Raw genomic sequence first — 25,487 nt, forward strand, 5'->3', positions numbered from 1 at the left:
GGCAGCAGGGCTAGCTGCTGCTGAGTGGTGGTGAGCAATGCCAGGCAGCCCCAGGGCACGCACAACATCATGCGGGCCAATAAGCAGTAAGCCCCTGTGCGTGGCATATGGGGCGCGGCAGGCGGCGCGCATAGCCAAAGAAGAAGACAAGAGAAGAACAACGAAAACTACGAACTTAACTGCCTTCCAAGTCCAAGACAAAGCAGCCAGGCGGCCAGGCCCGCCCACGCTGAGCTGCCCTGTCCGATTTCCGAATCCGAGTCCGAAGACCAAAGTAAGTCACTCAGAGTCTTGCGTGGGGGGCGTGGGCAGCAGGGCTAGCTGCTGCTGAGTGGTGGTGAGCAATGCCAGGCAGCCCCAGGGCACGCACAACATCATGCGGGCCAATAAGCAGTAAGCCCCTGTGCGTGGCATATGGGGCGCGGCAGGCGGCGCGCATAGCCAAAGAAGAAGACAAGAGAAGAACAACGAAAACTACGAACTTAACTGCCTTCCAAGTCCAAGACAAAGCAGCCAGGCGGCCAGGCCCGCCCACGCTGAGCTGCCCTGTCCGATTTCCGAATCCGAGTCCGAAGACCAAAGTAAGTCACTCAGAGTCTGTCACTCCGTCTCCGTCACCGACCGGCGGGGCAGGGCTGCTGCTGGCTGCCTGCCTCCAGGCCTGCTGCGTGCACTAATTAGTTGCTTTCCTGTCGCGCATTTGCCTGCTTCTTATTTATGTCCCAACTTGTCACTCGTGTTTGTCCCTCCTATAGAACATGCTTTCTCGCTTCTGTACTTCTTTGCTCCCGGGGCCGCACTCAGTGTTGCTCTCTGTTCTTGCCTGTGTGCCGCTTCCCTCCATATTGGGTTCGCCCTTGCACTCAACCAGCCCCCCAACCCCTGTTGCTTCCTCGCCTGCTCCATTTGCCCTCGGCTGCTGCTGAAGCAAGCAAGCAGGCAAGCCTATATTATAATAGTTACAGTGCGCAACGCACGCCAGGGACGGATGGTAACGGGCCCCGGCCTATAAACATTAATTATGGTGCCGTGGTGCGCACGCCCTACCGGCCTGGCCTGAGCCTTTTTAAAATTAATTAAATAGTTGGTAGTGGTACGCACTGGAGCCGGGCCGGGTCTTCATAATTAAAATGGTGCACGGGAGTGGCGGCGCGCAGAGTAGTGCTATTTTTATTTTGTATAGTGGTCATTTTCCTGCAGTTTTGCTCTTTTAGACTACTGTAAATAAAATGCGCTTTTATCAGCCAACGTAACGGTGTTCAATGCATTGGTCTTGTTAAGATGAATAGCCAAAATACTAGATTGTTATTCCATCATGTTTTTAAATGTTCAGCATCACATGCTTACTTTCGTGAGCTTTCTATGTACTTATGACATATGCATCATCGTTATAGTTGCTTCAGTCAAGGAAAAAATGCGTGTCTCTGCATCAGATGTTTGGTGATTAGCAGCTGTCCTAAGCAGGTGTTACAAAAGGAACCTTACATTATTAATCTAGTATGTTTGCACTCCGGAATTTTTCAAGCTAGCTCAGTTGGTTGATGCACCTGTTACAATGATGCAACTGCAACCTAATGGCCACTAGTTTGGAATCAAAGCAAGTTCGGCTCAGCATTTCATCCTTCTCATGCTGAGAAGATGAGCACCATGCCTCGAAATTGTTTGAACACCTTCTGGGGCCTAATCCATTTTTAAAATAAAACGTGTTCTAGCATCACTTCGTAATGGACATACACAGGTGATATTCACGTGGCTCCTTGCTCGTAGTGGGGAGTAGAATCAGGCCAAGCCCCTCTCCTGTGATAACAAAAACAACACTCGCAGGCAACAAAATACACATAAATGAGAGAGCTGGACCAAAAGCAGCAGAGTGCGGATCATCCTTCTCTTGCTCTGTCAGGGTAAGCTGCTGTCTGCTGAGCTACAAATGGGATCACATCTGAAAAGAACCCACCCGAGAGAGGAAGTGTAAACAAACACAGCGCGGTGTAATTTAGATTGATTATTGCAGTGGATTCTCGTGGATCGAAGCGCTCTCTTGTAGTGGGCTCAGGTGCACCAATTATCCCTAGACACCTGCGACTGACCTCTGTCTTTTGGGGTCATGAGACGATGAGAGAGAGGCAATGTGACCTGTCATCACTCAAAGATCTCTAAGCAGTTGCAAGACCTGGCATCCTTGACGTGTTTTCCTCTGTCTTTTTGCTCTACCACCTGTATTTTTGATGTTATGCTGGACTTCTTTTTTGCTGTTTTATGTACTCCGTACACTTTACCACTGCTAATCAGTGCTCAAGTGCAAATGCTACCTCTGTCATTTTTAATTCTGCTGGGTTCTCCATAATTTGCATATTTGATTTACTGGTAAGTCCCTAGTAAAGTGCACTGTGTGTGCCCAAGGCCTGTAAATCAAATGCATCTAGTGCGCCTGCAGCAGTGATTGTGCCAACCATATAAGCACCCCTGTAAACGTGTCTCCAGCCTACCATTGCAGTGCCTTTGAGTACAGTTTTAAACTGCCAAGTCGACCTGGCAAGTGCAGTCTCTTGCCAGGCCCTAAGCCTCCCTTTTACTACATGTTGGACACCCCTAAGGTAGGCCCAAGACACTCCCAGGGGCAGGGTGCAGTGTATGTTAAAGGTGGGACATGTGTAGGTATGTATTACATGTCATGATAGTGAAATACTGCTAATTTCGTTCTTCACTATTGTCAGGACTAGCTCGCCAATAGGATATTATTGGAGCTGCCTTGTATGTTTGCTGACTGGGAACACATTTTAAACCTAGATTGAGGACAGATTCCTCATCCCTTGTCAATACTTTCGTGGATAAATTGACTACTGTCGATGGTGGGATTTCTATTATTTGTAAAAGTTTCTGCGCGCGGGGCGCTGTAGAGTGCGGGGCGCTGTAGAGTGCGGGGCCATGCGTTGCACTGTAGAGTGCGGGACGCTGCGGTGCGCTGTAGAGTGCGGGGCGCTGTAGAGTGCGGGGCACTGCGGGGCGCTGTAGAGTGCGGGGCGCTGTAGAGTGCAGGGCGCTGTAGAGTGCGCTGTAGAGTGCGGGGCGCTGTAGAGTGCGGGGCGCTGTAGAGTGCGGGGCGCTGTAGAGTGCGTGGCGCTGTAGAGTGCGGGGCGCTGCGGGGCGCTGTAGAGCGCGGGGCGCTGTAGAGTGCATGGCGCTGCGGGGCGCTGAGAGCGTGGTGCGCTGTAGAGTGTGTGCGCTGTAGAGCGCAGGGCGCTGTAGAGTGCGGGGCGCTGTAGAGTATGGGGCGCTGCGGTGCGCTGTAGAGTGCGGTGAGCTGCGGGGCGCTGTAGAGTGCGGGGCGCTGTAGAGTGCGGGGCGCTGTAGAGTGCGGGGCGCTGTAGAGTGCGGGGCGCTGTAGAGTGCGGGGCGCTGTAGAGTGCGGGGCGCTGTAGAGTGCAGGGCGCTGCGGGGCGCTGTAGAGTGCAGGGCGCTGCGTGGCGCTGTGGAGTGCGTGGCGCTGTAGAATGCGGGGCGCTGTAGAGTGCGGGGCGCAGTGCGTGGCGCTGTGGAGTGCGTGGCGCTGTAGAGTGCGGGGCGCTGTAGAGTGCAGGGCGCTGTAGAGTGCGGGGCGCTGTAGAGTGCGGGGCGCTGTAGAGTGCGGGCGCTGTAGAGTGCGGGGCGCTGTAGAGTGCGGGGCGCTGTAGAGTGCGGGGCGCTGTAGAGTGCGGGGCGCTGTAGAGTGCGGGGCGCTGTAGAGTGTGGGGCGCTGTAGAGTGCGGGGCGCTGTAGAGTGCGGGGCGCTGTAGAGTGCGCTGTAGAGTGCGGTGCGCTGTAGAGTGCGCTGTAGAGTGCGGTGCGCTGTAGAGTGCGGTGCGCTGTAGAGTGCGGGGCGCTGTAGAGTGCGGGCGCTGTGGGGCGCTGTAGAGTGCAGGGCGCTGCAGAGCGTGGGGCGCTGTAGAGTGCGGGGCGCTGTAGAGTGCTGTAGAGTGCATTGCGCTGTAGAGCGCGTTGCGCTGTAGAGCGCGTTGCGCTGTAGAGTGCGGGGCGCTGTAGAGTATGGGGCGCTGCGGTGCGCTGTAGAGTGCGCTGCGGTGCGCTGCGGGCGCTGTAGAGTGCAGTGCGCTGTAGAGCACGGTGTAGAGTGCGGAGCGCTGTAGAGTGTGGAGCGCTGTAGAGTGCGGGGTGCTGTAGAGTGCGGGGCGCTGTAGAGTGCGGGGCGCTGTAGAGTGCGGGGCGCTGTAGAGCGCTGTCGAGTGCGGGGCGCTGTAGAATGCGGGGCGCTGTCGAGTGCGGGGCGCTGTAGAGTGCGGGGCGCTGTAGAGTGCGGGGCGCTGTAGAGTGCGGGGCGCTGTAGAGTGCGGGGCGCTGTAGAGTGCGGGGCGCTGCGGGGCGCTGCGGGGCGCTGTAGAGTGCGGGGCGCTGTCGAGCCCGGGGCGCTGTAGAGTGCAGGGCGCTGCGGGGCGCTGTAGAGTGCGGTGCGCTGTAGAGTGCGGGGCGCTGTAGAGTGCGGGGCGCTGTAGAGTGCGGGGCGCTGTAGAGTGCGGGGCGCTGTAGAGTGCGGGGCGCTGTAGAATGCGGGGCGCTGCGGGGCGCTGTAGAGTGCAGGGCGATGTAGAGTGCGGGGCGCTGTAGAGTGCTGTAGAGTGCGTTGCGCTGTAGAGTGTGTTGCGCTGTAGAGCGCGTTGCCCTGTAGAGTGCGGGGCGCTGTAGAGTATGGGGCGCTGTGGTGCGCTGTAGGCTGCGGTGCGGGCGCTGTAGAGTGCAGTGCGCTGTAGAGCGCGGTGTAGAGTGCGGGGCGCTGTAGAGTGCGGGGCGCTGTAGAGTGCGGGGCGCTGTAGAGTGCGGGGCGCTGTAGAGTGCGGGGCGCTGTAGAGTGCGGGGCGCTGTAGAGCGCTGTCGAGTGCGGGGCGCTGTAGAATGCGGGGCGCTGTAGAATGCGGGGCGCTGTAGAGTGCGGGGCGCTGTAGAGTGCGGGGCGCTGTAGAGTGCGGGGCGCTGTAGAGTGCGGGGCGCTGTAGAGCACGGGGCGTTGTAGAGCGCGGGGCGCTGTCGAGCCCGGGGCGCTGTAGAGTGCAGGGCGCTGCGGGGTGCTGTAGTGCGTGGGGCGCTGTAGAGCGCGGGGCGCTGTAGAGTGCGGGGTGCTGTAGAGTGCTCCACTCTGCACTCTGAAGCTCCACTCTGAAGCTCAGCTCCACTCCGAATCTGCACTCTGAATCTGCACTCTGAATCTGCACTCTGAATCTGCACTCTGAATCTCCACTCTGAATCTCCACTCTGAAGCTCCACTCTGAAGCTCCACTCTGAAGCTCCACTCTGAAGCTCCACTCTGAAGCTCCACTCTGAAGCTCCACTCTGAAGCTCCACTCTGAAGCTCCACTCTCCACTCTGAATCTCCACTCTGAATCTCCACTCTCCACTGTGAAGCTCCACTCTGAAGCTCCACTCTGAAGCTCCACTCCACTCTGAAGCTCCACTCCGAATCTGCACTCTGCACTCCGAAGCTCCACTCTGAAGCTCCACTCTGAAGCTCCACTCTGAAGCTCCACTCTGAAGCTCCACTCTGAAGCTCCACTCTGAAGCTCCACTCTGAAGCTCCACTCTGAAGCTCCACTCTGAAGCTCCACTCTGAAGCTCCACTCTGAAGCTCCACTCTGAAGCTCCACTCTGCACTCTGAAGCTCCACTCTGAAGCTCCACTCTGCACTCTGAAGCTCCACTCTGAAGCTCCACTCTGCACTCTGAAGCTCCACTCTGAAGCTCCACTCTGCACTCTGAAGCTCCACTCTGAAGCTCCACTCTGAAGCTCCACTCTGAAGCTCCACTCTGAAGCTCCACTCTGAAGCTCCACTCTGAAGCTCCACTCTGAAGCTCCACTCTGCACTCTGAAGCTCCACTCTGAAGCTCCACTCTGCACTCTGAAGCTCCACTCTGAAGCTCCACTCTGAAGCTCCACTCTGAAGCTCCACTCTGAAGCTCCACTCTGAAGCTCCACTCTGAAGCTCCACTCTGAAGCTCCACTCTGCACTCTGAAGCTCCACTCTGAAGCTCCACTCTGCACTCTGAAGCTCCACTCTGAAGCTCCACTCCACTCTGAAGCTCCACTCTGAAGCTCCACTCCACTCTGAAGCTCCACTCCGAAGCTCCACTCCGAAGCTCCACTCCGAAGCTCCACTCTGAATCTGCACTCTGAATCTGCACTCTGAATCTGCACTCTGAATCTGCACTCTGAAGCTCCACTCTGAAGCTCCACTCTGAAGCTCCACTCTGAAGCTCCACTCTGAAGCTCCACTCTGAAGCTCCACTCTGAAGCTCCACTCTGAAGCTCCACTCTGAAGCTCCGCTCTGAAGCTCCGCTCTGAAGCTCCGCTCTGAAGCTCCACTCTGAAGCTCCGCTCTGAAGCTCCACTCTGAAGCTCCACTCTGAAGCTCCACTCTGAAGCTCCACTCTGAAGCTCCACTCTGAAGCTCCACTCTGAAGCTCCACTCTGCACTCTGAAGCTCCACTCTGAAGCTCCACTCTGCACTCTGAAGCTCCACTCTGAAGCTCCACTCTGCACTCTGAAGCTCCACTCTGAAGCTCCACTCTGCACTCTGAAGCTCCACTCTGAAGCTCAGCTCCACTCCGAAGCTCCACTCCGAAGCTCCACTCCGAATCTGCACTCTGAATCTGCACTCTGAATCTGCACTCTGAATCTCCACTCTGAATCTCCACTCTGAAGCTCCACTCTGAAGCTCCACTCTGAAGCTCCACTCTGAAGCTCCACTCTGAAGCTCCACTCTGAAGCTCCACTCTGAAGCTCCACTCTGAAGCTCCACTCTGAAGCTCCACTCTGAAGCTCCACTCTGAAGCTCCACTCTGAAGCTCCACTCTGAAGCTCCACTCTCCACTCTGAATCTCCACTCTGAATCTCCACTCTCCACTCTGAAGCTCCACTCTGAAGCTCCACTCTGAAGCTCCACTCCACTCTGAAGCTCCACTCCGAATCTGCACTCTGCACTCCGAAGCTCCACTCTGAAGCTCCACTCTGAAGCTCCACTCTGAAGCTCCACTCTGAAGCTCCACTCTGAAGCTCCACTCTGAAGCTCCACTCTGAAGCTCCACTCTGAAGCTCCACTCTGCACTCCGAAGCTCCACTCCGAAGCTCCACTCCGAAGCTCCACTCTGAAGCTCCACTCTGAAGCTCCACTCTGCACTCTGAAGCTCCACTCTGAAGCTCCACTCTGCACTCTGAAGCTCCACTCTGAAGCTCCACTCTGCACTCTGAAGCTCCACTCTGAAGCTCCACTCTGAAGCTCCACTCTGAAGCTCCACTCTGAAGCTCCACTCTGAAGCTCCACTCTGAAGCTCCACTCTGAAGCTCCACTCTGAAGCTCCACTCTGCACTCTGAAGCTCCACTCTGAAGCTCCACTCTGAAGCTCCACTCTGAAGCTCCACTCTGAAGCTCCACTCTGCACTCTGAAGCTCCACTCTGCACTCTGAAGCTCCACTCTGAAGCTCCACTCTGAAGCTCCACTCTGAAGCTCCACTCTGAAGCTCCACTCTGAAGCTCCACTCTGCACTCTGAAGCTCCACTCTGAAGCTCCACTCTGAAGCTCCACTCTGAAGCTCCACTCTGAAGCTCCACTCTGAAGCTCCACTCTGAAGCTCCACTCTGCACTCTGAAGCTCCACTCTGCACTCTGAAGCTCCACTCTGAAGCTCCACTCTGAAGCTCCACTCTGAAGCTCCACTCTGAAGCTCCACTCTGAAGCTCCACTCTGAAGCTCCACTCTGCACTCTGAAGCTCCACTCTGCACTCTGAAGCTCCACTCTGAAGCTCCACTCTGAAGCTCCACTCTGAAGCTCCACTCTGAAGCTCCACTCTGAAGCTCCACTCTGCACTCTGAAGCTCCACTCTGCACTCTGAAGCTCCACTCTGCACTCTGAAGCTCCACTCTGAAGCTCCACTCTGAAGCTCCACTCGGAAGCTCCACTCGGAAGCTCCACTCGGAAGCTCCACTCGGAAGGGGCAAAGATCGGAGCATCACGGAACTAAAACAAATATAAACAAGGGCTGTGAGTTACTCTGCGCATGCGCGGGGGCAAGCCTGTTCATTCCAAGCCAGCCTCAGCCAGCCTCGGGAAAAACGAAAGTAATAAAAAAGCGAAACTGACACTGCCACTGCAGACAATGCTGCGCGCTCCCGAGGTGAAATCCGGCACTGAAAACGCTCGTAACACTTTGGTGTCCACTCTCCTAAAAACGGATCACATTAGTTGTCGAGCTGACAGCATTCATGCTTCGCATGAATGCTAACGTCAGCTCGACCTAAAAATTGTTATATTTATATCTGAGCTTAAACAATTGCTGATTATGATGAATTTTGCATCGCTAATACAATAATCACTTTATTCTAATTTGTCTGATCCTATTATTGAGTCTTGTTGATTCTTCATTTGATCGTGATTAATGGTTTAAATGCATTGTAGGAAGAATCAGCAAGCTCTTGAGAACATCCGGCTTTGCTTCTTTTATTCTATGTAGTGACTGCAGAGTTATTATAATCCTTACTTGTCTTAACTTCTTTAGGAGGTTATGACTTCCAGTTGCTATTCTTTATATTTACAATATGGTATTGAGAGTGGCGTATATACATTTGATACCTAACCTGTGAGTTGGCTATCGGGTAATTGTCCTCATTGGACAGCTAATAGTGAGTTTTAGCCATCTTAATTCCCCCCCTTCTATCGGTGGAGAAAGGTTCATCATAGAATTATTACCTCTTTGGTGAAATAAAGTGAACTGATCGTCTAATCGTAAAGGACCTAGTACTGTGCTGTTGAAGGAGTAATATGAGAGTAGATTAAGTAAGTAGAAAATAGAAAAAACGATTTTGTGAGCACGCTTACACTGCATCAAATCCTTTTCAGAAGGAAATGGATTTAACAGTTGCCACCTGAAATAATATTTTTGGGGGTGTTTTGCTGTTTTGATCCTCTTTCTTGCAGCAGAACTAGATATTTTTCAGCCCTTGCTGATAACGGCCGTAGGTGGAAGCCTTCTTTGTAGTGCCGTCAGCCATACAACGGAAAACAATTGCTTCAGAGCATGAGTCGGAAAGGAGTGAGTAAAGGAAGGAAAGGACACAATAGATGGACAGTGTTGATGGGAAGTATGAGGAACTTGTGTAAGTCGAAGAAGCAAATGTTAATTGACCACTTAGGTCAGTGGCTCCCAACCTGTGGTCGAGGACCCCTGGGGGTCCACGAAGCCAACTCAGGTGGTTAAATAATATTAACAGATTAATAAAGTGTATATAAAAAAGAAAGCTAAATGTACGATTGAAAACTTTAAAATGCACTGTAAATGTGAAGGTATTTGAAATTGGAGACTAAAAACTTAATTTGTACCCTCCGATTGATTTGCGGGAGCAGTGTAAGTGCATCAAACAGAATATAGTATAGATGATGAGGGCCGCAATTGAACTTAGAGACGCTCCAACCGTCATACTAAAATTACAATTTAGATTTTGTTTTATTTATATGAGATGATTTGCAAATTAAATAAAATGCGTCATCATTTGTGTATTTGAGTGATTTTTCAGTATTTTTTGTATATTGTTTTGCGTTTCAATTCAACGACAATGCTTAAGCTGGGGCCCTCGGGAAGATGTTATGACTCAGTGAGTGCTCGCAATACTCCAATAATGATAGGAGAAAGGGGTGGCGTTCCAGTTATAATTAATCGGGAGTCCCCAGAAGTCAAAAGGTTGAGAACCACTGATCTAGGTCTTGGAAGTTTCATCTCTGAAACCAAGAAGGTTGTATCTGTCTTGAAGGTTGTATATGTCTTGAAGGGCTGCACAATGGAACTTGTATCAGTTAGTAACTACAGTAAGACTGCTCTGTGTCTGTAAGCAGAATCTTTTATGTTTGAAATTTTTTCTAACAAACATGCATGTTCTTTGTTAGAAAGGAGCATTATTATGTTGACGCTCAGATTTAGAAGTGCATCATTTGAGTTCCTTTTCTCCAGAAGTGCCACAACAGTTTGCGCTGAGTTGAGACTGCGCTGTCTAGTAAGGGTGGTCTGTAATTTCTTTCTGCAGGGGTTGTCTCTGGTAAAATCTGAACCTCATGAGTACTTTTTATTGTGGTGCAGTAGGGCATGCGATTCAAGATAGTAACACAATCGCTCGTGTCCATTTGCAGCATTCCCCTTCTCCTCCTCCCCACAGCCCAATACACAGTATGCACTGGTGTGACGAGGAAGGGGGCAGAGTTAAAAAGAAACACAGAGGAGTAATTAAAGTGGAAAAAGGAAGGAGTGCTGAATAGAGGAACAAACAGAGGTGCATCTGTAGCATGGATTGAAATCAGGGAGCTGTTGAGTCTGTTGCACTGTACTTATCTGGTATTAGATCCGGAGTGCAAGTTCTTATCTATTGGGGCGGGTGTGTGTGTGTGTTTTGCCTGTACTACTCTTAGTACGTTGCTTTTGTGTCTGCTGCGTGTAGGAAAAAAGCCCGCCCCTACTGTATGATCTGTGCCCATTATCTATGTGTAAGGATGCTTGCACTGTTGATGAATAAATAAACAGAATCACTGCTTGTTTTGAGTGTGAAGAAAACTTGGGCCTCTAGTCCTCATAATGCAACTGTTGTATGTATAGTAGTTATACTGAAAAGAATCACTTTCACTGAATAAAAGCAAAAATGATTAGATCTGTAATTGTTGGTTTGCCTCTAATTTCATTTTAATTCCTTCCAAATATTTAGTAATTGTGCATATCTGAGCTAATGTAATGAAGTCACAAGCTGTGGAAGGTGTTTTATGCCTTCTTGTTACCTCTGGCACTGTGCATCTGCAGCTGCCTTGAAGTGTGCAGTGAGAAAGTGTATCTTTCGGAACCACTCGCTGTCTCCACTCTTTGCTGTCCCTGATGATGTACTTGCGCTGACTGAGGACAACACTATACCTAAAAAACACAACATTGCAACTACACTAAATCATTAATGCAACAATACTGAAACTGCAACACAAAAACTCTACACCACTGTAACACTATTACAGTAGCAATGCATCTACAAAATCTACACTTTCCACCACTTTGCAACTCAAACACTACTACATGATCTAGCAACACAACAACAAAACTACATGTTCGAGGCATATGAGCTGTAGATCATATGCTGTGCATAGATCGCCATCTAGTGTTGCTTCCGGATATTTGCACTTTGTTTTTCTTCGAAGAAGTCTTACCAGTCACGAGGTATATGACTCCTCCTTTAGGTGATAGTGCGCATGGGCATCAACTCGATTGTTAGATTGTTTAAAATACTATCAGACAGAATTGACACAATTTGCGGTATAGAGCTGCAGTTATAGCACAACACTGCCCAAGTTACAATGTAGTACTAACTACCATACTACAGTCTTACAACACCTGAGGCTACCAGATCAAGGCATCAGTGTTGTACCAATACTGCTCAACAGTGCGTCAGAAGTATTATAAAACTGCAGTACATGTCTATCCTGATTTCCACAGTAAATGTATTCTTGCTGCCAGTTGTTCTCACAGGCTTACCACAAGCTTGCTGCTATAAAGTACAGAACTATAATACAACCGTACCCATTATATTTGTTAATGTTTGTTGTAAATGCTTCTCTCTTAGCATAGCTAAATTAATACAAACAGTTGAAAGGTGGAGATTACTAAGCAGAAGAGGGGTGTTCCCAATATTGTTCATTATTGCTCTTTTTTAACATCTATATGTGATTTCTTCTGACTTCATTTGTTTCACTACATTGGCTCCAGTTATTTTGGCTCTACTTACCTGAAGAAAACTAGGTAAAAATGCCTTTGGATCTTGTGTATGTGTTTTTGTTTCTAATTAAGTTTGAACCCACGCTTTTGTCCTATTTTAAACTTGTCTCGGTTTCAGAGGCAACTCTGTAAAAAAAGGTTATCTTTCTTTCTTATCTAAGGAAAGCTGCCATGTGGGCTTGATATAGTAATGCGCTGTATAAATACATCTCCTTATAAATATTAGACCGAATACAGAAAGTGAAGAATATTTTGATGTCTCCTTCAGAAGTACCACTCTGGATATCTTAAGAAGCACCCATTGGCTTCCGGTTAAGAAGCAAATTCAGCAGTGGCTTGACCTTTACAATTTTAACCATGGTGTATAAATAAGCACAATAATTAATCTGATATCAGAAAGTCCTTCTCTTTGTTCAGATGATTAGCTTCTGGTCATGCTTTCTTGGGATTGAGTATAAAACTCACGAGAGTAGATTTGCTGTCTTGGATACTAAAGAGTGGATTGATCTTAGAGTACAAATTTGCACCTACCAGTCACCATCCTTTATGATACATTGCCTATTACCTCAAGTAGTCAATCCTTTGATCTCTCTTGTCTTGCTTGATGTGAATATACGTGCGGTTCCACTGTGTGTGCTTGATATGTAAATCGGTTGTGCTTGGTGTGCAAGAGGCTACACAAGTCCGTCTTAGAAAACCATCAGCACATGTTTGTGAAATATAATCCCCTAGTGGAATCTTGCTTTCAAGCTTCCGCAAATTATTGCATCAAATCAGAGAGCATTCTGCAAGCATTATATATAGCCTCATAGTGCAAAACTTGGAAAACATGTGAACGCATTTTTATACCGGAACCACTGTCAGTAGTGCAGTGAGAGCTTACAACATTTATTTAGAGCGCTCACCCTATTAATGAAGGCTGTCAATTAATGAACCATTAATACAAGTTTGAACAGAATTAACATATGAACAAAAATATGACATTAATTGTAGACAGTGTCCTTCCCTAATCCATAATGGTGCTAAAAACTGACAGCCAAAGGGTTTGTGCTGCAGGGGGTTGGGCCTACTTGTCCCAAGGACAAAATGCACATGAAAATGTGTTGCCCTTGACCCCAAACAATAGGTCCTGGGCGTCGGGCTATAGGAATTCCACATCCCTGTATAAAGGTGTTATGATAAACTGAGAAGGGTGTCACTGAAATAGAGTGTATGAGACAGAAGAGATTGGCTGAACCAACTGGGAGCACTAGGGAAGAGAGTTACATTAATATCAGTAAAGTAAAGAAAGTGCCTGCAAGAGACATCCTTAATCATCGTTTGATTTATAAATGACTAATTTAGTTTAAATCGAGTTGAATGTACATGGTTACTTGGTCTTTGAAACTGTACTTGATATGAATAATATCAGTATTTACAATCTGTTACATCATTATTGGTATCATTGTAAAACTGTTGTATTTCTAGGAAGAGCTGTAAATCCATTAGAAAGAAGGTAATTTAAGTGGCCAGTAATTTGTCTGGTTTCATGCTCTCGTAACTTATTAGAAAGTAAACATTATATTGTTTATCACTGAGAACACAATCTAAAAATCTTGCCTCTCTATAGCCAATGCAGCAAAATAATGTCCACTAAAATACCAACATAGTAGCTGAATCCATAACCCGGTCAGTTACATTTCTACATAAAATATTCATAGAAAAAGATTCTAATAGTGTATTAAATAGTGATTGCCTTATGTAGGGAATAGTTGAAGTCGACTCCCACAGAAGAGGAAGCCTTTGTCACAAATGAGCAGACATGAAAACTTTACATACCTGGTTTTAGCAACTCTACTACCAAACGTTTTTAAGTAAAGTCACAACAAGGTCGAATTTTGTTTTTATTTTGTTAGGTGTATGCTGCTGTAATGATAGTAAATATTTTATTTTATATCTTTAGTTTTGGTGTCTTTTCTTCTTATGGAAGGTAATAAATCACTATATTGTGAGATGTGTACCATATGAAAAAGCTGGTTCTAACCTGTCTCTACCCCAGCCAGCTATAAAAGAACATCATTTTTCTATTTATGCAGGGTGTATGGCTGGATGGATTCATTATTACGGTTGTGATTATTTTCTTTAAATTACAGTATAATTTGTCACATTATTAGCTCATTAGTTTATCTGTCCATTGCAGGGTGTTTTTGTGAAATGAGGCATTCCTGGGAAAAGCATGCCTGAACTTGGCACTTGCACCCATTCCTGGAATTACAACTGTTTCAGATTTTATCAATCTCAAGGCTTACGTATTAATGGCCTTAATTGAAACTTTTGTAAATGATCAGTTCTCTGGTTTAGATTTCAGAGAAATTCTTAAATGGTTTTCTAAACCACCCTCAGTTGTATTTACTACTTAATGGGTACCTTGCAACAACCGTAATGTATTAGACAAAGTGGTGCCCTAATTGAGACCACTTGGAGAAAGCTCGATGAGGCTGTCTTTTTATAGTATTTTGATAGTGCAGATGCTTCAAATTATTAAATGAATGATATTTTTTCCTGGAAGGAATCAGGTTAATTTTTGTGATGATTTGCTATGTTTTCAGGTCTTTGGCGTGGACAGCAGCCGCAATTATTGTAATCCTGTTATGAAGGAAGATCAAAACCAAGTGTTTAAAGATTGGACTGTAAATTCCTCTTCAGCATTGTTTGAAGGGGACAGGCCACAGCAGGGTACAGCTGGATATCTTGACTCAGAGGTAGACTTTATTTGATGGAAATAATGTTTTATTTTTATTATGAAAAAACCCAATGATGAACCTCTGCGTCTACGAGACTTGCCTAAACTCCTGTTTATTTTAAGTAAAGCTGATCCTAGCTATTCAGTAAATTGATGAGGTTTCCATTTCACCTTATTAGAGACATGCATCCAAGTTAATAGATTCTGGTATAAATTAGTGGATGCTTGTCTACAGTGACAAAAATGCGAGTTGAAGAGTGGGGATGTTTCTTTGTCTGATAAGACCTCAAAACGAAAACACTTAAGTTTGGTTTCTCTTACAGTATCACTAAAGTACAATACAGATTTCTCTTAAGCACTATATAGAAAATTGTGTTTTTCTGTGTGTTGAATGCTCACAAACCAAACACATATTTAAGTCTTATGTGATCATTTGTGTTAAGGACTATTGTGTATGCTCTTAAAACCTAGGTAATATTTTCTGTATTGCAATGTCATTTGACTCCTACACCTTCCACTCTTATTAAACAAGAGAAAATGCAAACTTCTTGAAGTATGTTGAGTGGGGACAGTGAGGCCACTTCACTCGAGAAACCAGTGCTGCATAGTCTTCTTTAAATTAACAGCAACTCCTAAATTGTGATGGGACGCTTGAATCTTGGTGCATTGCTGCCAAATGAACAGCTCCGATGGGTTGGAATAAAGCATGTCAAAGAGGAGACGAATACTTTTATCTCGTACACTATATTGAACCTATACATGATATTTCTATAGAAAGTGGGATTTCAGTCTAAAACAAACTGCTGGCTTGAAACAGCAGTCTATTAAAAGACAGTCATTTAATGGTGAACATTGTCATCCTAACAAGGTCCACATTAATGGGGCCAGTCTGAAAAAACTTTGTTTCTAAATCAGCTATTCGATAGGCATTAAACTAAGCAAAATAAACATCCTGAAGTCGTCATCTTTCCCAAAAATTAAAACTTTTTTTCGTTTGGAAGCAGAGGGCATACGAGCTGAGCACATAACAAACAGTTGAAAGACATTTAAACATGGGTTTACATAACACGTCAATATTTACGCCTTATTGAGCGCAAGAACTTATAATCAAGTTGAGTATTCTTTATCTCCATGGCTTATGCCGCAAACATGAGTGTTTTGAGGGCCAAAAGCTTTAAGGTGATGCCAATGGTGTTTTGAAAGATTGTACTTTGTTCGTTTGTTGATAGTTTTGGTAACCTGACTATTCGTTGGTTGACTGTAGTGAATACGAATAGAAAAATCATGACAAGAGAGATATGTTTCAAATGGTTATAGAAAAGTTTGGCCTTTTTGTTTTGACTTTGTCAGTCTATATGGTTTGCGTAGCACTAAAACCTGTGTTCTTTTCCTTAAAATTCTTAGAAACTCATTTATTTGCAATGAACAGAAAAATTGTAGTTCTGAGAAATGACACATATGATTGTCTGTGTTTCATGAATTCTGAGTAGTGGGCAAAATATACAAACGCCTTTCTTTCTCTGACTGGTGGAATTTCTACAAGTTATCAAAACTGAGAATTATACTTTAAGATATTGTGCCTGTGTTCAAGTCGGAATGTCATCCCAATCAGCATTTTTGGTACCTTTCCAGGCCAGCTGGTGAAATCTTCAGTAATTGCTAAGGAAAAGTTGAAGTGACTGCAGGCCTATTGTGAAAAATAAAATTGACTTTCACAAAGGTACTCATTTCAGAGATTGACATGAAGTCATTTTTTAATGTGTTAAAATTGCATATTTCGGTGCACATGATTAACACTAATGGTGTGGGATTTCTATATTAGGTTATGGTTCACTTTAACTTTTTTCCCTTCAAAGTGGAAGATGTTTATCCATCTGACAGACCACAACCCTGTGACGTCTGAGGCACTTGGTAGGCAGTCAGTCTTGTCTTTAGATAAGTAACCAAACTGATGTGCATCTGCTGTTTTTATTGGTGGTGATGGTAGAAATAGCACCCTGACAAAATCATTGAAGCAAGACCTTAACCCATGGGAGTCTTTGTGCATTTCAGTTTTATTCACTGACTAACTGCAGCAAATATTAACTTTCAGTAATGTTCCTAATTTCTTCTTGATGGATCATTGAAAAACGTATTTTATGAAACTCCTCGTGTGCCTGTGACGTGGTATGTTTTGGCCATTTATGTAACACTTCCAACGTTTTTAGGTCTCCCTAGGCAGCGCATGCTCTGTCTCTTTGAGACTGCTGTATCTAAAAGATGGCCCTAAAGCACCACCCCTATTTTTAATGGGCTCCTTTTACTGTCCTTCCTAAATGCCTGCTTTTCTTTGGTTAATATGCATAGTAGTCTCTCGTTTTCTACTCTTGTAACCTTCCATGAGAACTGCCCCTGTCACATGTGCTCTTACTCTTCATGTTATTTTAAAGGTACTTTGAGCACTCTTTCTCTTTGTTGGCCTGCCTCTGCTTGTTCGTGTTTTGTTTATTTGTCGCATGCTGAAAGGTTCCCGGCCACTTCATTTGCCATGCTTGTTTTTTAATGTGGGCTTTCACCGATGGTACATTCACCCCATCCTGGACGCTTCCTGTACACTTAATTTGAAAGGAGTTCAAGCATTGCTGGATCAGCATTTAGATATTTGAAATTTTGTTGAATTCTGTTTCAAATCACCATTGCTACTTTTTTATATATAGTAGACACCGGAGAGCCGGTCTGGACTCTAACCCTTTTCCCCAGTTCCCCAAGTTGGCAGCTCTATATGTTACCCCACATCCCCCCTACAGAGGACTCAAGGAGAGTGCATTTTGTTACTGTGCTAATTTCTAGACTGACAAGCTTTTTTTTTAGATGCTCTTTAAACAGGGCTGTCAATCTTGGCAGAGTGGGAGGTAGTAGACGGCCTCTTGCCTGAAGCGAACTTCGGCGGCAGAGCCTGCTTCCCAGCCCCGCTTCAGCCACACAGAGGCCTCAACTCCGCCAACCCTGCCTGTAGGTCAGTTCTATCCGTTTTGTTTGACATTGTGTGTGTTTGAAAATGAATGAGAGAAAGTACACCTTACAACATAGATTTTGTTATAATTAGAGCTCTACAGTGCAGTTAACAGTTTCACAGTACTGTAACTATCAACTGTTTGAACTGCACATATAAATGGCATTCGGTATATCATGCTCTGAATGACTATTGGCTGAGCCATACCTGTTGAATATTGAGCAGGTGATTGTACAGTACAAACAGATCTAATGATCTTGTTGGCTTCTTTAGAAAGACAGGCGATGCAGAAGGGAATGGAGAGGATTGTTTATATAGGGGATTGCTATGTCACTAGTTACAGATCTGACTCAGTTTAATAGGTACGGGAAATAAAGGACAGGTAGATAAATGGATCTACCCAGAATCATATGTTATATTAGTGAGGATGTCACCATTACAGCCCAGATTTCTCCATTCCAGAGACCGAGCTTCTGATCATTAGGCCTCATTTCGTCCTTTGGCACTGCAGCAGCATGTGCCCAACTGGACCTATGCAGGCAAGCAGCAAGAACGCTTCGCTGTTGTCCCAGACATTAAAGTTTAGATTTGTCATGCCAATAAAGCTCTGTGCTATGAATTGGCTGTTAATGACGCCATTATGTGGCATTGATTGCTCCTTTTGCCTTTTTGCCCCTTTATGGTGTTTCTTGGTGCTCTCTGTGCTGAGGCCTGTCTCAAGGGGGGAAGAAAGGGGGACAGTGGGGAGTCTGGACAGCGCTGGTGGGGCAGCAGCACTACCAGCAGGGAGGACAGGAAGGGAAATTGTTGTAATAGCCCCAGCGCTCATGTAAACCTCCCACCTGTCATCGTTCAGGCGGGAGGCAAACAAAAGGAGCAGATTGGTCCGGAGGTGTGGTAGCACAAGATGTGCAGAAACCAGCTGCCCACTCCCACATACTGCCGGTGACCAACAAACAAGCATTTAATCGCCTGTGAACAGCTCTTTAAGGTCCATCGTCTCTCACCGATGGGTCATCAGCTGCGCCATTACCACATTAAAGCCTGTCCTGACCCCGTACAACCCCTCTGGTCATTTCATGCTTTAGCTTGTGACAAGGGCCATGAAAGGCCGGAGGAGTGGATGACAAAAGCCCCATAAGAGGACAAGGTAATATATCAGGGACCAGCCCCCTAGCCTACCCTCCTTGGGCTTTTAGAGGCTGGCCTAGTTCTCAGGGGGGGGACTGGGAGCCCCCACTCTATGGGCTCTCCTCTCATGGGATAGTCAATAAACTGTCAAACATACAGCACTACACTCTTATCTTTGTCAGACCTCAAAACACCAACCACAGGAAAGTGTACAGATCCACCACAAACAGAGACTGGCACACTGGGGCATCCTCCCATCCCACATCTGCGGCACATCACTCCCCATACTTATAACGTACTAAACCCCCCACCCCATCACACAAAGATACCACACCAACTGACCACACAACACACATCCTAAAACAAATCCTACAAGCACATATACCACATGCACGCATAAACGAAAGCAACCACTGCACCCGTGGAAACATATTACGAGAAAGGCATAAAACCAAAAACAAGAAAGCATCATTTCAAGGTTGGCTCTGGAAAGTTGAAGAAACTACCTTTGGAAACAAGAGACGCGCAAATAAGGCTGGCAAGAAATACATTCTTTTAATTTGTTCTTCCGCACAAACAAGGGGCTGTAATGTAAAATGCGGCCCTTTCAACACAATTCTTTTTAAGGTGAAGGAACAGTGAATCACAGAGGCAATCCAATACACATCACATAATTCTACACTAAACTACATATTTCAACTGCGCAACACAATTCCGCAACACACCAAATACCTCCAATACACACCACAGATTTCAAAAACATGCCACAAAATTTCACGACACACCACAATATTGAACTCCACAACATGCCACTCCACAACACACAATAATTAACTCCATAACATACAATCTCACTCTACATAATTTCACTACAATTAATACCATTTAATTACTTTTCACATAATTCCACAGCACACCATTCCACATATTTCCACTTCACAACTCCACACCACACAGTCACACACCACACAATTCCACAATAAAAAATTCCAATGCAACCCATCTCTGCATCGCACTTCCACCAGCCCTGTCAACTCTTCCCCACACATCCACTGCTCCTCTCATTTCTCCCTCACACTCCCACTAATCCCGTTCATCTTGCACTTCCACTGCCCTATCTCATCCTTCCTCACACTCACTTTCTCCTATCTATAATACCTGCTCTACTGCTACCTTCCTGTGCCTTCTCACTCTGGGCACTGGTCCACCTCTCGCCTCTTCCCCACTCGTCTGGGTGTCCGTCCCACTCGTTCCTCTCTCTGTCGTATTCTCTCACACCCCTCTCTTTCTTTCTGAAGCACTCCTCCCACCTCTCTCATATTGGTTCACTTCAACTCTTCCAGCAAAGTTTTTTCTCGTGCTTTTTCAAGATTCTGTCCCTCAAACACGTGCTCCTCTTTTTGAGGTGTCCTCTGCGTACACAGTTTTTATGCATCCGTATCCTACTCTCCTCCTCTTTCTCTCTTTCTCACACACTCTGTTTGCTGATCTGCCCGGAGTTCATTCACCACTTTGTGCACAAACGACCCATCCCTCTCTATCTTACTTTCCACCCATTCTGTGCAGCTATCACCCTTATCTGTTCACCATGCCACATAGTAACACTACACAAATAGACTACACACCACACAATTTCACCCCACACAATTCCACTACTAACAATTCTAATTCAGCCCACATAATTCCACTCTAAACCACATACATCCACTCCATTCCAAACCAAAACACGTGGGTAAAATACATTGACATTTAAAAAGCTTTTAGCTCTAACTCTCTCAAATGCAAGACCAATTGCATTGCAAATGCATTTTCTTTAATAAGCCCTCAGTGCTATTAGTATCTGGGCTCCTATTATGATTCTGAGATACATGTTGCATTCCAGGCGTGTTTCCTATTGTTTAGAGGGCAGTGGTATTGAATATGTGTTGATGAGGTTAGAATAGATGAATGTATTGTTTATTGATGGATTATATTGTATTGTGGCCAGCTAGACCTTGATATAGATTTGTGTGGAGTATTATGGTTGTATATGTGTGTGCCACATTACTTGCCTTTTGTTTAATTATTCTGGGGTATGCGGTTATACATTGCTCTGCTACAGGTCGCTGTTATGTTTAGAGTCATATTTGCCCATTGTGTGGAAGCATTTTTTGCCACATATGATTGAGATACATTTGGATTAACTTAATGGTTGCTGATATTTAAAGTGGTGATAGTTTATAACCGTTGCTAAGCGGCAAAGACCACTATATGTATATGAATACATCTTCTGCCCCCGACATCGCCATAGCCATACCGGACACATACAAGATCATTCGAAAAGACCGCACCATTAACAAAACTGGAGGAGGCATAGCCATCGTCCATAGAAACACCATCAAAATTACAACCAGCTCTGACGACAATCTTGCAACCGCCGAACACCTCCACTTCCAGATCCACACCGACCCCAGGACAACACTCAGAGGAACCCTCATTTACAGACCCCCAGGCACCCGATCTCAATTCAGTGACGACATCACTGACTTCGTCAGCCCGCACGCCCTCGCATCCGAGAACTACATTCTCCTAGGAGACCTCAACTACCACCTTGACAACACTCTCGACAACAACACCACCACCCTTCTGGACAACCTGTCCAAACTCGGACTCAAACAACTTGTTAACACCCCCACTCACACAGCCGGACACACGCTCGACCCTATCTTCACCTCCAGCAAGCACATCTCCTTCGATCACACTACAGCTCTCCACTGGACGGATCACAGCTGTGTTCACTTCAGCTACAAAACAACCTTGACCCACAACCGTCCACAACCCATTCCCCGAAGAAAATGGAACAATATCACCACCGACCAACTCCTCACATCACTCAGCCAAAACACTCCCACCCTAACAACGGACCCAGACCAAGCGGCCACAAACCTCAGGCAATGGATCACCAACAGTGCGGACGAACTAGCACCCCTGAAAAAACACCAGTTGAAATCATTCAGCAAAAGGGCTCCCTGGTTCAATGACGACCTTAAAAAATCCAAGAAGACATGCCGCACCCTGGAGAAGAACTGGAGAAAAGAACCAACCTCAGACAACATGGCCTCCCTCAAGACAGCCACCCGCAAACACCACCAACTGATTCGATCCGCCAAGAAATCAGCATTTAAGGACCGTCTCGACAACAACTCCCATAACAGCAAGGAACTCTTCAATATCGTCAAAGAATTCACCAACCCTCCCGCAGCATCCAACGACATCACTAACTCCCAGGACCTCTGCGATGCGCTATCCTCCTTCTTCTACAACAAAATCGCCGACATCCACAACAGCTTCATGAATACTCCCAATGACCAACTCACCCCACCCCCTTCTGTTCCCACCCCTCCAACTAACTACCTCAAGTCCTGGAACCCAATCACCACTGAAGATACCATTCGCCTCATGAACTCAATCCACTCTGGCTCACCCTCGGACCCCTGTCCCCACTACATCTTCAACAAAGCTGACTCCATCATCGCCCCCCAACTCCGCGATGTCATCAACTGCTCCTTCAACTCCGCCTCCTTTCCAGAAATATGGAAACACGCCGAACTCAGCGCCCTTCTGAAAAAACCAACAGCAGACCCCTCAGAAATGAAAAACTACCGACCCATTTCCCTCCTCCCTTTCCCGGCCAAAGTCATCGAGAAAGCCGGTAACAACCAACTCGCAGCCTTCCTCGAATCCAACAACTCCCTGGATCCCTCACAAAACGGCTTCCGAGCCAAACACAGCACCGAAACCGCCCTCATTGCGGCGACCGACGACATCCGAGCACTCCTGGACAACGGTGAAACAGTGGCCCTCATTCTACTCGACCTCTCCGCCGCCTTCGACACTGTCTGTCACAACACCCTCATACAACGCCTCTACAACATCGGCATACAAGGAAAAGCCTTGGACTGGATCATCTCGTTCCTAGCCGGAAGAACCCAGAGAGTCCGACTCCCCCCTTTCTACTCCGAGTCCACCGAAGTCATCTGCGGCGTACCTCAAGGCTCCTCACTCAGTCCCACCCTCTTCAACGTCTACATGAGTCCCCTCGCCTCCATCGCACGTCAACACAACCTCAACATCATCTCCTACGCCGACGACACCCAGCTAATCCTTTCCCTCACCAAAGACCCCAACACCGCCAAAAACAACCTTCACGAAGGTATGAAAGAAGTAGCCGAATGGATGAAACAGAGCCGCTTAAAACTCAACTCAGACAAAACGGAGGTGCTCATCCTTGGATCCTCCCCCTCAGCTTGGGACGACTCCTGGTGGCCTTCCGCTTTGGGATCAGCGCCCACACCCACAGACCATGCACGTAACCTTGGCTTCATTCTAGACTCCTCTCTCTCAATGTCCAGACAAGTCAACGCGGTATCGTCCTCCTGCTTCAACGTCCTTCGCATTCTCAAAAAGATCTTCCGCTGGATCCCCCTCGAAACAAGAAAGACTGTCACCCATGCACTGGTCACAAGTCGACTGGACTATGGCAACACACTCTACGCCGGAATTACAGCAAAATTGCAGAAAAAGCTCCAGCGCATTCAAAACGCATCAGCGAGACTCATATTAGACATCCCACGCCAAGAACACATCACCGGTCACTTAAAAAACCTCCACTGGCTTCCCGTCAACAAAAGAATCACTTTCCGCCTTCTTACCCACGCACACAAGGCCCTTTATAATCTAGGACCCGAATGCCTCAACACCCGACTGTCCTTCTACTATCCCACCCGCCAACTAAGATCATTCAATCAAGCCCTCGCCGCAGTCCCGCGCATCCGAAAAACCACCATGGGTGGCAGATCCTTCTCCTTCCTGGCTGCCAAGACCTGGAACTCACTCCCCACCCACCTCCGCCTTACTCAGAATCACATCTCCTTCAGAAAAGAACTGAAAACTTGGCTATTCGATAAACAGTGATCCCCTCCCCCTAGCGCCTTGAGACCCTCTGGGTGAGTAGTGCGCTTTATAAATGCCTGAACTTGAACTTGAACTTATGTGGGTGGTGTGTACGGCGGAATTAGAAGTTGTCTAACCTGATTGAATATACCTTCGAGGTAACTAGCGCTGCCAACTATAAGGCTTGGATGCTTTTTGTGTGCATGAAGGTGTCATGAGAGTTGCCTAGTGTTTTGTTGTAGAGCAAGATATGTATATACTATGACATGGGTGTGTTGTTGCCAAATGTGGCAAATGCTTAGGGAACTCTATAGCTTTGAGCCTTGTTCTGCTTTTGAAGTATGTATTTGTAAATTTGATGCTTTTTGTACATGAAAAGAGATATGTCTGGGAGTCTGTGCAATGGGTGTCTTTTGCTGTGCTAAACTGAGCACATGATCTGTATGAATTTGCGCATGTTTAAGTGTGTGATCAATTTGAATCTGTGCCTAGATGTGTGTTTGCACTAGAGGAATATCAAACCTGTTTCCTTTATCAGTGCTGGTTTGCATAGTTTCTCAACTTTTGATTTTTCCCACTGAACCTAGAGGCGCACTTTTATAGTTCTTGCTGTTGCGAGTAGATAGACTAAAACAGTAATTACTTGTTACACACGCATTAGGTTTTACCAATGTGGTAATTTGGCATCCAGAATTTACTGATTACTATAGGGGTATTAGTAATTGCAGAATGCAGAAATACAGAGCTAATACAAGTTGTGGAATGGGGAATAACCAAAGGAATTGGTCTTAATGCGCTACACTTTTTTATTCTTTTTCAGCCAGTTTTCCACATTTTGACAACTTTTTTTAACTGAAATGTCTGGAGGGAGGAAAGAAATGGCGCTGGTGTGCTATTTCTGCATGATTTGTAATCTCAGTTTGCCTGGTAACTACTGATATCTGATAAAAGACTTCTAGCTGCAGATTCCTTACCCTAGAATTATTCCCAGGCATCAGACTGAATCCTGAAATGTTTTCATGAGCAGTACCCCTACACACCGATAGGTGACATCATTTGGCTCCGTGTGGAGTCGTCGGCACCGAAAGTGGCGTGCGCAGTGCCTATATAGGCGCCAACCCATGCTGACATCAGTACTTTCAGCGCAGATCACTTTTTGACTGACCATTTTCGATCTTTTGTCGAAGATTTTTTTGAGACGGTGTCTCCTGGTGTGGCAGAGAAGTCTGCAAGGGAGGCCCATTTTCAGCCCTCAAGCGCCTGTCATTGGCAAATGTTGATGACGTATGCACACCTTATCTGCCTCTGGTGTCTCAAATGCGATCACAACAGCAAGGCTTGTGTTGAATGTCGTGCCATACACCCCAAAGCCTTGAGGAAGCTGTCCCTCAAGCTACATGCTGCTCGACTTTCACCATCACGATGGTCTCAATCCCGGTCAAGAAGACGGTCTTGGGATCGGTCGCTGAGCCATCGATCATAGTCTCAGTCGACGCCGTCCGGGTCAGTCCCACAAAAAACAAGAAGAAAGCGAAGAGGTCTTCAACTTAGCCCCGCCAGCCAAAGTCATCCGACGAGCCGAGGGAACGTCAGTGTTCGAGGCCTGGCTTAGCGGTTGACCCTGCGTCTAAGCTGTCTCTACGCATCCCTGAATTTAGGTGGCCCGACCCCGCTGGCGTGGCCTTGGGTCCTGCGGGTTTCGGAGAGGGCCACACGGTTTGCCGCCTGCGTATTCGGTGTTGGTACTAGTTGGGCCCCTTGGATCTGTGGACACCTTGACCTTTCTTGGCACCGGTCCCACTGCCTGAGTCCCTAGCGTCGTCCGACGCCATCACCAGCGCCGACTGGAGGCATTCCATCCATACCAGAGCTTGAGGCCTATTCCAACGGGGTAGGGTTCCCTATAACCTTAAGAATACAAGCCCTCAGACCCCAAT

The 25,487-nt window shown here is 46.8% G+C and overlaps 1 protein-coding gene across 5 annotated transcripts in view; it reads left to right on the plus strand.

The window, feature by feature from the left end:
• Positions 1–25,487, plus strand: part of CEP170 (centrosomal protein 170) — a 548,658-nt gene that overhangs the window by 285,487 nt on the left and 237,684 nt on the right. For 3 of the 5 annotated variants that reach the window (XM_078648584.1, XM_078648586.1, XM_078648585.1), the window contains exon 10: positions 14,362–14,514. The exons of the other annotated variants lie outside the window; for them this stretch is intronic. In XM_078648584.1, coding sequence (XP_078504710.1) covers positions 14,362–14,514 — 153 coding nt within the window. The remainder of the gene's footprint in view (positions 1–14,361; positions 14,515–25,487) is intronic. 5 annotated transcript variants of the gene reach the window in all.

Source organism: Lissotriton helveticus, chromosome 6, assembly GCF_964261635.1.
Source record: "Lissotriton helveticus chromosome 6, aLisHel1.1, whole genome shotgun sequence".
In the NCBI taxonomy this organism is placed as follows: domain Eukaryota; kingdom Metazoa; phylum Chordata; class Amphibia; order Caudata; family Salamandridae; genus Lissotriton; species Lissotriton helveticus.